Source organism: Haliotis rufescens, unplaced genomic scaffold (assembly GCF_023055435.1).
Source record: "Haliotis rufescens isolate VD_foot unplaced genomic scaffold, xgHalRufe1.0.p SCAF_21, whole genome shotgun sequence".
NCBI classification, from domain to species: Eukaryota; Metazoa; Mollusca; class Gastropoda; order Lepetellida; family Haliotidae; genus Haliotis; species Haliotis rufescens.
In genome coordinates this window covers 1,909,628-1,923,050 of record NW_025963902.1, presented here as the reverse complement: position 1 = coordinate 1,923,050, position 13,423 = coordinate 1,909,628, and the positions used below count along the sequence as shown (strand labels likewise).

The window sequence follows — 13,423 nt, the reverse complement described above, 5'->3', positions numbered from 1 at the left end:
ACAAGATGGCGGTCAACAAGATGGCGGCCATATTGAACCCGCAGAGAGAGGTCAGGGTTCACCTACACCCATAGATCTAGGTCAGAAGCTACAAAATATCGGAGGATTTCGGACTTTGTATGGACGGAGTCTTCACACAGTGAGGAATCTTCGAGAAAGTCGGCTAGAGCAATGTGGACGTATGCAAGCATTCCTATCTTTGTAGGGATGATTTCCAGGAATGAAATCGGTGCTTCTTAATGATCACGAGTACCGTTCTCGACTCGCCGAAGATGAATTTTGCTGTGGGAAGCCTTCACAAGAGATCAGAGATTGTCGGTTGACACCAAAGATTAACTGCCGGTTACTCCGTCAAATGGAAACTCAATTGAGCGTCAAACGTCGGTTCCAACAAGTCCCGATGTCTGTTCAGGTATGAATGTCATCTGCAGAAGCTACAATACCGGCTCGTGTTACAGAGACAACAGTAGACTTACTCTCGTGTGTTGTCTGTCAAAAGCCGGGACACACTGGTCCAGGTCAAAACTCTCGGATTGGTCAATTCGGACAAAATGGAAATGACATGCATTACCCTCATCCTGAAACGAAACAAGACGCGAGTAAACGAAACACGGGACCACACCTTCACAATGCAGTAAACATTGAGGCGTGGAGCCGTCACCTACACGATGGAGGCCTACAAAGAGTAAAATGTGGGTGTAAATTGGCTGATTTTGAGAACACAATGGTGAAATCGGTTTCTTTAGTGATTCACAGATCAGCTTTTTGATCAGGCTAGGGACTTAACAGAGAGGCAGATCAAGAAAGAATTAAAATTTAGAACATCATATAGTGACTGATCCAAAACGACATTAGTTAGTCTGATAGTTTCTCTGCTCACAGAGAATAAATAATGAATGATCGTATAATGAATGATCGCAGCTTGCCTTTATGGCATGAACGGCTGCATGACTAATTGTGCGTGTGAGCCAATGGATCTATGACATGCGTTAAAAATTATAAAACCCTGAAGTTATTTGGCAAAGTTAGATTTGAAAAGCCCTCTTCGTTCAGTAAAGCTACATCCTAGTAATTTTATTTTGACTGGTGGGTGTTGGCGTTTCCATTGTAACCAGGACGTCATTTATGTGTATAATAGCAAGCTTCCATACATTTTTCGGACACTTAGTGCGGCCGTGCGTCATGAAGACATGCTATGGAATTTATGTGTTTGCTTTTGTTGATGATTTTCTGGTGATATATGGCACTCTTGACCAGTGTGTACAAGCTCTCGTACAATTAGTGAAGGTTATCAGAGAAATGGGATTCTGTTTGATCGATTGGAACAAAGTGCCGGACGGCCAAACACATACCCAGAGTATTGTGTTCATTGGCATCGTCATCAATAGCGAAGTGTGTACGTTGGCACTACTTGAGTATAAATTGGCTGATTTGCAGTTTCAACTTGAGGAATATTCCAAGAGGACAAGAGCATATAAAAGGCAGCTCGAGCGACTTACAGGGCGAGTGTGGTCATCCAGAGAGGTAGAACATTTGTACCCGGAGCAATATTCTAGCAGCTTCAGCCTCTGGTGTCTGCATGTCACAACTTTTGAAGTACAATAGAGCATGTTCTTTCCATTAAAATTTCAAAGAACCTCATACGACTCTTGCTCAAGCGTTGTTTCTTCAGGACAACATGTATGTCATTGTGGACTTGATTGATCTTTATGTGCAATAACATTGAAATCTTGCGTTAAATCGTTTGGTTTATTGTATTTGTAGCAGATGAAGTTCAAACTTCAACGGGTCCTTTGGGGGCTGTGAAGAGTTGAGTCCCTTGGGCGTGCCCGTACCTATGATCGTTGGTTCGAGTATCACGTCGCCCTGGTGATGTTTCTAGGGTTGTGATCACCTTGCCCTGTCTGGGGTCTGCATTAGCACCAGCTTTCCTCTAACGTCAAACTGCCACACCGTGATATAACTTAAATAGTGTTCAAAGCGGCGTAACTCACTCGCATTACAATCATATTACCCTGCAATAATAGACGTGTAAGAATAAAGAATAAATATATTTTATTTCTCGCATTCATATAATCAACAGTGACAAAATAAGACAGTCTCCCATATCATTTCTAAAACATGCAGTATAATACTCAGTAGTTCAGTTGGTCTGTTTGGGGGCACTGGTTGCCCATTCATCCTAGGCACCATTCTTCGCCTTGCATATATACTTGTTTAATAGTATCCTCTGAATGTGGGTTCGGCTCTTGACAAATAATACTGATACTTGGCATTTAGTTTCATCAAGAACATATAAATATGATCACCCCGTTATTTGTTGGCTATTCATACGTGAAAACAATGCCTTTTGCTTCAAATTTTCGGTCTATGACGTCATCAAATCTTTCGTCTTGAGCAACTGTTATCCAGTTCTTCCAATCCCCTACTTCACCTGAAACAATAACGGTACATGATATTAGTCCTTAAGGAAGTAAAAACATGTGTACGTACTCAAGTAATACACGAGTAAGTACTTAAGTCCTCAAGCAAGTAATATATGCCATGGCCCTGCAGGTATACTGGAACATTGCCCTCTCCACAAACACTATCCACAACTTTCCAATAGTCAACTTTCCCTTTATGTCGAGCAATATTCCTGCAGCTCCAGGCTTTTGGGTTACATTTCACAAGTTTTGAGACACGATCGAGCTTGTTCTTTCTACCAAGATTTCAAAACGCGTCATAGGGCCCTTACTCGGGATATGTTTAATCAAGGTTGCAAAAGTCAAGGCCTCAGTATAACTTTCAAAACGTTTTATGTTACGAATATGGAGAGCATTTAGGTAATGGGAATCGTACAATTGACCCGGCTTTTGACAGCGATTTCTTATAAATATGTGTCCTCATGACAAGCAATATAACACTTGGACCTTTTCTAACCAGTGCGTGTCCTCCCAACAAGCAAAATAGTACTTTGACCTATTCTAACCAGTGCGCGTCCTCACGACACGCAATATAACACTTGGACCTTTTCTAACCCGTGCGTGTCCTCCCAACAAGCAATATAATACTTTGACCTATTCTAACCAGTGCGCGTCCTTATGACAAGCAATATAATACGTTGGACCTATTCTTACCCGTGTGTGTCCTCACAACAAGCAATATGGTACTTGTAACCTATTCAAACCAGTGTGTGTCCTCACGACAAGCAATATAGTACTTCTAACCTATACTAACCAGTGTGTGTCCTCACGACAAGCAATATAGTACTTGTAACCTATACTAACCAGTGTGTGTCCTCACGACAAGCAATATAATACTTGTAACCTATACTAACCAGTGTGTATCCTCACGACAAGCAATATAATACTTGTAACCTATACTAAACAGTGTGTGTCCTCGCGACAAGCAATATAGTACTTGTAACCTATACTAACCAGTGTGTGTCCCCGCGACAAGCAATATAGTACTTGTAACCTATACTAACCAGTGTGTGTCCTCGCGACAAGCAATATAGTACTTGTAACCTATACTAACCAGTGTGTGTCCTCACGACAAGCAATATAATACTTGTAACCTATACTGAACAGTGTGTATCCTCACGACAAGCAATATAATACTTGTAACCTATACTAAACAGTGTGTATCCTCACGACAAGCAATATAATACTTGTAACCTATACTAACCAGTGTGTATCCTCACGACAAGCAATATAATACTTGTAACCTATACTAAACAGTGTGTGTCCTCGCGACAAGCAATATAGTACTTGTAACCTATACTAACCAGTGTGTGTCCCCGCGACAAGCAATATAATACTTGTAACCTATACTACCAGTGTGTGTCCTCGCGACAAGCAATATAGTACTTGTAACCTATACTAACCAGTGTGTGTCCTCACGACAAGCAATATAATACTTGTAACCTATACTAAACAGTGTGTATCCTCACGACAAGCAATATAATACTTGTAACCTATACTAACCAGTGTGTATCCTCACGACAAGCAATATAATACTTGTAACCTATACTAAACAGTGTGTATCCTCACGACAAGCAATATAATACTTGTAACCTATACTAACCAGTGTGTGTCCTCGCGACAAGCAATATAGTACTTGTAACCTATACTAACCAGTGTGTGTCCTCACGACAAGCAATATAATACTTGTAACCTATACTGAACAGTGTGTATCCTCACGACAAGCAATATAATACTTGTAACCTATACTAAACAGTGTGTATCCTCACGACAAGCAATATAATACTTGTAACCTATACTAACCAGTGTGTATCCTCACGACAAGCAATATAATACTTGTAACCTATACTAAACAGTGTGTGTCCTCGCGACAAGCAATATAGTACTTGTAACCTATACTAACCAGTGTGTGTCCTCACGACAAGCAATATAGTACTTGTAACCTATACTAACCAGTGTGTGTCCTCACGACAAGCAATATAATACTTGTAACCTATACTAAACAGTGTGTATCCTCACGACAAGCAATATAATACTTGTAACCTATACTAAACAGTGTGTATCCTCACGACAAGCAATATAATACTTGTAACCTATACTAACCAGTGTGTGTCCTCGCGACAAGCAATATAGTACTTGTAACCTATACTAACCAGTGTGTGTCCTCACGACAAGCAATATAATACTTGTAACCTATACTGAACAGTGTGTATCCTCACGACAAGCAGTATAATACTTGTAACCTATACTAAACAGTGTGTATCCTCACGACAAGCAATATAATACTTGTAACCTATACTAACCAGTGTGTATCCTCACGACAAGCAATATAATACTTGTAACCTATACTAACCAGTGTGTGTCCTCACGACAAGCAATATAATACTTGTAACCTATACTAACCAGTGTGTAACCTCACGACAAGCAATATAATACTTGTAACCTATACTCAACAGTGTGTATCCTCACGACAAGCAATATAATACTTGTAACCTATACTGAACAGTGTGTATCCTCACGACAAGCAATATAATACGTTGGACCTATTCTTACCCGTGTGTGTCCTCACAACAAGCAATATGGTACTTGTAACCTATTCAAACCAGTGTGTGTCCTCACGACAAACAATATAGTACTTGTAACCTATACTAACCAGTGTGTATCCTCACGACAAGCAATATAGTACTTGTAACCTATACTAACCAGTGTGTGTCCTCACGACAAGCAATATAATACTTGTAACCTATACTAACCAGTGTGTATCCTCACGACAAGCAATATAATACTTGTAACCTATACTAAACAGTGTGTGTCCTCGCGACAAGCAATATAGTACTTGTAACCTATACTAACCAGTGTGTGTCCCCGCGACAAGCAATATAGTACTTGTAACCTATACTAACCAGTGTGTGTCCTCGCGACAAGCAATATAGTACTTGTAACCTATACTAACCAGTGTGTGTCCTCACGACAAGCAATATAATACTTGTAACCTATACTAACAAGTGTGTATCCTCACGACAAGCAATATAATACTTGTAACCTATACTAAACAGTGTGTATCCTCACGACAAGCAATATAATACTTGTAACCTATACTAACCAGTGTGTATCCTCACGACAAGCAATATAATACTTGTAACCTATACTAACCAGTGTGTGTCCTCACGACAAGCAATATAATACTTGTAACCTATACTAACCAGTGTGTAACCTCACGACAAGCAATATAATACTTGTAACCTATACTCAACAGTGTGTATCCTCACGACAAGCAATATAATACTTGTAACCTATACTGAACAGTGTGTATCCTCACGACAAGCAATATAATACGTTGGACCTATTCTTACCCGTGTGTGTCCTCACAACAAGCAATATGGTACTTGTAACCTATTCAAACCAGTGTGTGTCCTCACGACAAGCAATATAGTACTTGTAACCTATACTAACCAGTGTGTGTCCTCACGACAAGCAATATAGTACTTGTAACCTATACTAACCAGTGTGTGTCCTCACGACAAGCAATATAATACTTGTAACCTATACTAACCAGTGTGTATCCTCACGACAAGCAATATAATACTTGTAACCTATACTTAACAGTGTGTGTCCTAGCGACAAGCAATATAGTACTTGTAACCTATACTAACCAGTGTGTGTCCCCGCGACAAGCAATATAGTACTTGTAACCTATACTAACCAGTGTGTGTCCTCGCGACAAGCAATATAGTACTTGTAACCTATACTAACCAGTGTGTGTCCTCACGACAAGCAATATAGTACTTGTAACCTATACTGAACAGTGTGTATCCTAACGACAAGCAATATAATACTTGTAACCTATACTAAACAGTGTGTATCCTCACGACAAGCAATATAATACTTGTAACCTATACTAAACAGTGTGTGTCCTCGCGACAAGCAATATAGTACTTGTAACCTATACTAACCAGTGTGTGTCCCCGCGACAAGCAATATAATACTTGTAACCTATACTAACCAGTGTGTGTCCTCGCGACAAGCAATATAGTACTTGTAACCTATACTAACCAGTGTGTGTCCTCACGACAAGCAATATAATACTTGTAACCTATACTAACCAGTGTGTATCCTCACGACAAGCAATATAATACTTGTAACCTATACTAAACAGTGTGTGTCCTCACGACAAGCAATATAATACTTGTAACCTATACTAAACAGTGTGTATCCTCACGACAAGCAATATAATACTTGTAACCTATACTAACCAGTGTGTATCCTCACGACAAGCAATATAATACTTGTAACCTATACTAAACAGTGTGTATCCTCACGACAAGCAATATAATACTTGTAACCTATACTAACCAGTGTGTGTCCTCGCGACAAGCAATATAGTACTTGTAACCTATACTAACCAGTGTGTGTCCTCACGACAAGCAATATAATACTTGTAACCTATACTGAACAGTGTGTATCCTCACGACAAGCAATATAATACTTGTAACCTATACTAAACAGTGTGTATCCTCACGACAAGCAATATAATACTTGTAACCTATACTAACCAGTGTGTATCCTCACGACAAGCAATATAATACTTGTAACCTATACTAACCAGTGTGTGTCCTCACGACAAGCAATATAATACTTGTAACCTATACTAACCAGTGTGTAACCTCACGACAAGCAATATAATACTTGTAACCTATACTCAACAGTGTGTATCCTCACGACAAGCAATATAATACTTGTAACCTATACTGAACAGTGTGTATCCTCACGACAAGCAATATAATACTTGTAACCTATACTCAACAGTGTGTATCCTCACGACAAGCAATATAATACTTGTAACCTATACTAACCAGTGTGTGTCCTCGCGACAAGCAATATAGTACTTGTAACCTATACTAACCAGTGTGTGTCCTCACGACAAGCAATATAATACTTGTAACCTATACTAAACAGTGTGTATCCTCACGACAAGCAATATAATACTTGTAACCTATACTAACCAGTGTGTATCCTCACGACAAGCAATATAATACTTGTAACCTATACTAAACAGTGTGTGTCCTCGCGACAAGCAATATAATACTTGCACCTATACTAAACAGTGTGTGTCCTCACGACAAGCAATATAATACTTGTAACCTATACTAAACAGTGTGTGTCCTCACGACAAGCAATATAATACTTGTAACCTATACTAAACAGTGTGTATCCTGACGACAAGCAATATAATACTTTGGACCAACTCTACTGGTTAGATGGTTCTCATGAAATGCTATATAATATTTTGGACCTATTCTTACCAGTGCGTGCAATAAAATACTTGTATCCTATTCTAACCCATATGTTTGTTTGTTTGTTTGTTTGTTTGTTGTGTAGCGCCGCACTCAGCAATATTCCAGCTATATGACGGCGGTCTGTAAATAATAGAGTCTGGACCAGACAATCAAGTGATTGATATCATGAGCACTGATCCACGCAATTGGGATCGATGACATGCATCAACCAAGTCTGCGAGCCTGACCACCCGATCCCGTTAGTCGCCTCTTACGACAAGCATAGTCGCCTTTTACGGCAAGCATGGGTTGCTGAAGACCTATTCTACCCCGGATCTTCACGGGCCCTAATCCATATGTGTCCTCACAACAAGCAATACAATGCATGATTGACCTCATGATCTTCTGTGTACGCGGTTGGGATAGGATGACATGCATCTGCCTAGTCACCGAGCCTGACCACCCAATCCCATTAGTCTCTTGCTACAAGCTTTGGTTGCTGTAGATCGATTCTCAACCGGAATCTTCACGAGTTAACCCGTTTGTGTCCCCTCAACAAGCATTATAATACTAGGGACCTACTCTATCCCGTGTGTGTCCTCACAACAAGCAATAAAATACTTGGGACCTTCTTCAACTCGGATGGTCGTGTGATTTACGATTCAAATAAAGACAATGGCAAACCTCACATTAATCTCACCTTTTCTGTACATTCCTTCGTGTCCTTCCTTCCAGACTTCTGACCGATTGCCATTTGGTAATTCCTCCTTCACGTCCGTGGCTGCAACCTTCAGCTTCTTAAAGCTGCACGCCTCTGCTATTTGCTCACATAGTTCTTCAGTGACTGACTCGCCGATGAACTCGGCAACCTCTTTGATGTTTTTAACAGGATCCTTAAATGAAAACCATCAGGGTTATTCCGTCCAGCCAAATGTTTTGGCCAGCTTCTACCCTTAAACTAGTGGTGACATATCTTCCAAAGATAACATGATTGCTAAATTGTGAAGACACAAAACGTTTCCCCATTCAACATCAAAACTGCCGGGGAAAAAAAAAGTACATCCCCGTGTGTGATGGTGGCCAACATTGAAACAAACAAGAAATTGTTATTCGCCAGTGAATTTCCCATTTGCTTCGGGTATCACAGGCGATATTACATACCTAATATCAATGAGTATATCTCACAGCAGATGACATGGACATGGCGTCACGTTGGAGTAACCATTTCAAAGTGGGAATTTTCAAGTGCTTACTTTTTTTGCCCGGTGTAGTGTATATAGATGTACCAAGTTCAACATAATGAGGGGGCGGTCGGGTAGCCTAGTGGTTTAAGCGTTCGTTCGTCACGCCGAAGACCCGAGTTCGATTCCCGACATGGGTACAATGTGTGAAGCCCATTTCTGGTGTCCCCCGCCGTGATATTGCTGGAATATTGCTAAAAGCGGCGTAAAACCATACTCACTCACTCACTCACTCAACATAATGATGGAATACAAATCAATCTTCTAACTGTATACTTAGCAGACCATGACGTCTTGTCGATACAGGCCATCTTGGTCTTAAACGATGAAGATTACAAACCTTTTTCAAGTTTTCATAAAACAATGTTAAGATAGGCAAGTCCGGGTTGTCCTGTTTCACTTGCTGCCAATCCTTCAGATAGTCGAAATAACAACCACTGCTGACTGAAACATTTGACATATATATTTATATAAAACTTCAAAATACTATTTTGTACATAATAGCGTTTGTCAACAAGGCCGGACCCGTGAAAATTCAGGTTAGAATGGGTCTTCAGCAACCCCTGCTTCCCATAAACGGTGAGGTGAGGTGAGGTGAAATGGGGTTTAGCGTCGCGTCCAAGGTTATTGCACTTATATACCTTGTGGCTGCTTGTACTAGTCCGGACTGATGCCGATTTATAGTGCTGGCTCACTGAGATACCATGCCGCAGTTTAACATGAATATCCCACTCAGACACAGTATACTGACTCCGAGCCGACCAGTCCTTGTTTTAGCCCCTTAATGTCGAGCGCCAGACAGGGTAACAACAAGTACCATTTCTTAACGTGTTTTGGTATGGCGCGGCCGGGGATCGAACTCCGGGCCTTCCGCTCTCCGGGCGGACACTCTACCACTAGACCACGGGGGCGGTCTTGCCGTAAAAGGCGACTATGCTTGTCGTAAGAGGCGACTAACGGGATCGGGCGACCAGGCTCGCTGACTTGGTTGATGCATGTCATCGTATCCCAATTGCTTGGATCGATGCTCATGATGTCAATGACTGGATAGTCTGGTCCAGACTCAATTATTTACAGACCACCGTCATATAGAATATTGCTGAGTGTTGCGTTAAACAACCACCAAACAAACAAACAGAAACACAAGAAGGTACACACTGAAGCAGCGATGCTACATAGAATCACATTACACATTCAGAGAGCGAACCATGTAAGAACGCTAAGCCCACATTCAGGCTGCAGGACGTTAGAGTGTGGGAAGAAAGTCCGTAGAGATGCAGGTCTCAGATGTCCACCACTTTGGTAAAATCCACAAGCTCGGGTTTAGAGCTGACAATGCTTGAACCATAATCAGGGTGAACCGTTTCGAGCCCACGTTCTTAGGTTTTGGTAGTGCCCAAGGGCCTCAACTATGCACAACGAATTGTGGCGTCTAAAACGACTCATCTTACCGAGGTGGGAACTGACTGTCCAGTTTCCACCCTTTTCGAACTAGACTGGAATTTCTTGGCTCGATCGTAGCGCCACCAGTGGTTATTACGAGTTGGGTCCCTTCTGTGCCCCTCCTATTGGCCAATCAGATTCCACCTCTTGTATCACTTGCAATTGCTTCAAACTAAATGGCGGCGCCCAGTCAAGTCGATCTGATGAATAATCAAGATCTATATTGTGACAAAACGGGTCTTACATCGCAAAGTGCATGAAATCACGTGAGATTCTTGATTAAAATCATGAAAACGCCGACGCCGACGCCGACGCCGACGCCGACTTGGCGGTGTACATTCTTTGCAAATCTTGCAATCGACCGAAACGTGCACGACAGTTTACAAACCGGATTTCGATTTCGTGACACGAATGTGCCACCGTGAACTGTATTGGGATTATTTGCTGAAGAAAATTATGTCAATTGTTGACTTCTTTAAGCATCACATTAATACAGCATATCTGGTATTAGATTATTATAAACACATACATGCCGTTTGTTCCCACAACCAGTGGCTTGATATGACTTAATTGGATCTTTACTCACCTTTTCCTTTCAGAAACAGATCCAGATATTCTGAATACGTTCCTTCAAACCCGAGACTCTGTTTGAGTCCGTTGACATGGTGATAATAAGATACGCTGACATCTTTAGGATTTCGCATGACGAAGATGGTTTTAATTTGCTTCTCTACCAGTTTCTCCGGCAGATGGCGGAGGTAAAGATGCGAGTTCAGAACCCGCGGTGAGGGAAGTTCATCTGCTCGCTCATATTTTGGCATCCCCAGCATGGCGATCTCTTTCGGCTTGTTGTGGTACTCAGAGTTACCGGCCCTGAGCATGGTGACGATTTCCCACAACCAGTGGGTACCTGGAGGGATCGGAATAGACAGCATTATGTGGGTGTGTTGGGTTTAACGCCTCTTTGAATGGAGGTTAAGTAACTTTGCTCGCGGAGAGTAGATAGATAAGTGATCGTGTTCGTCAGCATGGCGTGACAGTTTCTAAGGTTTCGGTTTGCCTCACACTGTTTCACATGCTTACTGCGCCGTTAAACAACATTCCCTCAAAACACTAGAAATCAAATTGTTCGTATTTAAATCGTTTATTGAGTAAATTGTCTTTCTCATGTTCCCACACTAAACCACATTCTTACTGCGGCGTTCAACAACATTCGTTCACACACTAGAAATCATATCATTCATTTTGAAATCATTTATTGAGTACATCGTCTATCTCGTGTTTCCACACTGACCGACATGCTTACTTCGGCGTTGAACAACATTCAGTCACACTCTTGAAATCATATTATTCATTTTAAAATCACTTACTGAGTAAATCTTCTATCTCAGGTTCTTACCACATTTGGGATATGCCGCTATCATGACGTCATCGTCCCTCAGCTCGAGCTTCTGAACATTTCGGATCATTTCCATATCATCCTCAGGGGTGGTGACAACTCTCCGAAGGACGCCGTCATTGATGTAGAAGGACCACCCATGACCATTTTCATTCCTGTAGTCCAGAATCTCAGGAGTTCTATGAAGGATGAGTGCGTGAGTGGTTGAGTGAGTGGCTGAGTCGGTTTTAACGCCGTTAATGAGTTGTACCTTGGTTTAATGTGTGAGCAAACCTGACGCAGGTTACTGACGTTTACTAATTGGTGCCACCATCGAGAATGGTATGTGCTATCCAACGATCATAATTATTATGAACCTGGGTTCCAAACCCGCGGATCCTAGCACTCGCAAGGGGCGCAATTCTGCATAGTCTATTGCGGCGCCATAGACAACTGAGTGCCAATACTGCCCCCTCTTTAAAGTTATGTGTTTTTCGCAAAGAAATGTATTGTACGTTGATAACATAACAAAATGAATAATAAGTAGACCTGAAATGACATCGTTTCAGCAGAAATTTTCTATTTTCTGCAGAAATTTTCTTTTTTCTTCAACAAGTTCTAAATTCTTGAACTGAGTGTGATACAACCGAGCTGATTGTAGCTGTATTTTCCCATGCTAGTACCTTCTCTCGGCAACCTAATCACAACAAAACACGCCTAAACGGATGCAAAAACAATCATTACATAATTCCAATTCGCTTTCTCACCCGACATACATGAATTGCTAAAACATACTATTTGTCACATTTAGAAAACATATCGAGCTTTAAACACGAATTTCATTATCCACTCATACTCCAAGCGGAAGGTGCGCCATGGAGCATTATACCGCTCACACTGACTGGTGATAGGACCCGTTTCCCAGGCGTCTTACAGCATTAAAAGAGTAGTCGTAGCGGTGGTTGGGATACAGTTTGAGAACCAATAAACGATTTCAAATTAACAATTACCTCCCTTTGCCTAGCTACAAGTATATGAGATACTTTCCCGCACCTCACACCCGTACGTACAGTGTATCTGACGGATTATGCCGAGGGCAGCCGAATGCATGTCATCAGGATATGGGGGCGTCGTCAACCGAACATCTGCCCAACACGTTTATCGTCGCGTATGGTGTTAACTAATAAAAATCAATGCATTAACGCTGAGGCTTACTTGAGGAGAATATATACTTACTGTCGTTTTTCCATGTTAATCAGTACTAGTTATAACGAACGCTTGAAACTGGCTTCCTTGTTGACAGAACGTCCGACAGCGCGTGACTTCGCTTTCATCATAGTCACGTGACACTGATTACTCGTTCAACGTTCAGTGTGCTTTGTCCTTTGTATGATTGTGGGTTAAACTGGTCTCGGTCGACTGTTGCGTTAAGACAGTCACCTAGTTTAATGCACACCGATGAGAGGGTGGTAGTGAAGTGAAGTGAAATGGGTTTGACGTCGCGTCCGAGATTATTGCACTTATATAGCGACGTGCATGTACGTGTGTGTGTTTGTGTGGCTGCTTGTACTAGTCCGGACTGATGCCGATTTATAGTGCCAGCTGACTGAGATACCATGC

The 13,423-nt window shown here is 41.5% G+C and overlaps 2 protein-coding genes across 2 annotated transcripts in view; both read right to left on the bottom strand.

Moving 5' to 3' along the window:
• The window catches only part of LOC124116448 (sulfotransferase 1C2-like), a 56,031-nt gene that overhangs the window by 9,492 nt on the left and 33,116 nt on the right, over positions 1 to 13,423 (bottom strand). The window lies entirely within an intron of this gene.
• On the bottom strand, positions 2,037 to 13,184 carry LOC124128666 (sulfotransferase 1C2-like). Its single transcript, XM_046492096.2, has 6 exons — positions 13,040 to 13,184; positions 11,825 to 12,003; positions 11,012 to 11,335; positions 9,323 to 9,426; positions 8,442 to 8,634; positions 2,037 to 2,434 (listed from the first exon to the last, which is right to left on the bottom strand). The coding sequence occupies exons 1-6, from the start codon at positions 13,051 to 13,053 to the stop codon at positions 2,325 to 2,327; spliced, it is 924 nt and encodes a 307-aa protein (XP_046348052.2). The 5' UTR covers positions 13,054 to 13,184; the 3' UTR covers positions 2,037 to 2,324.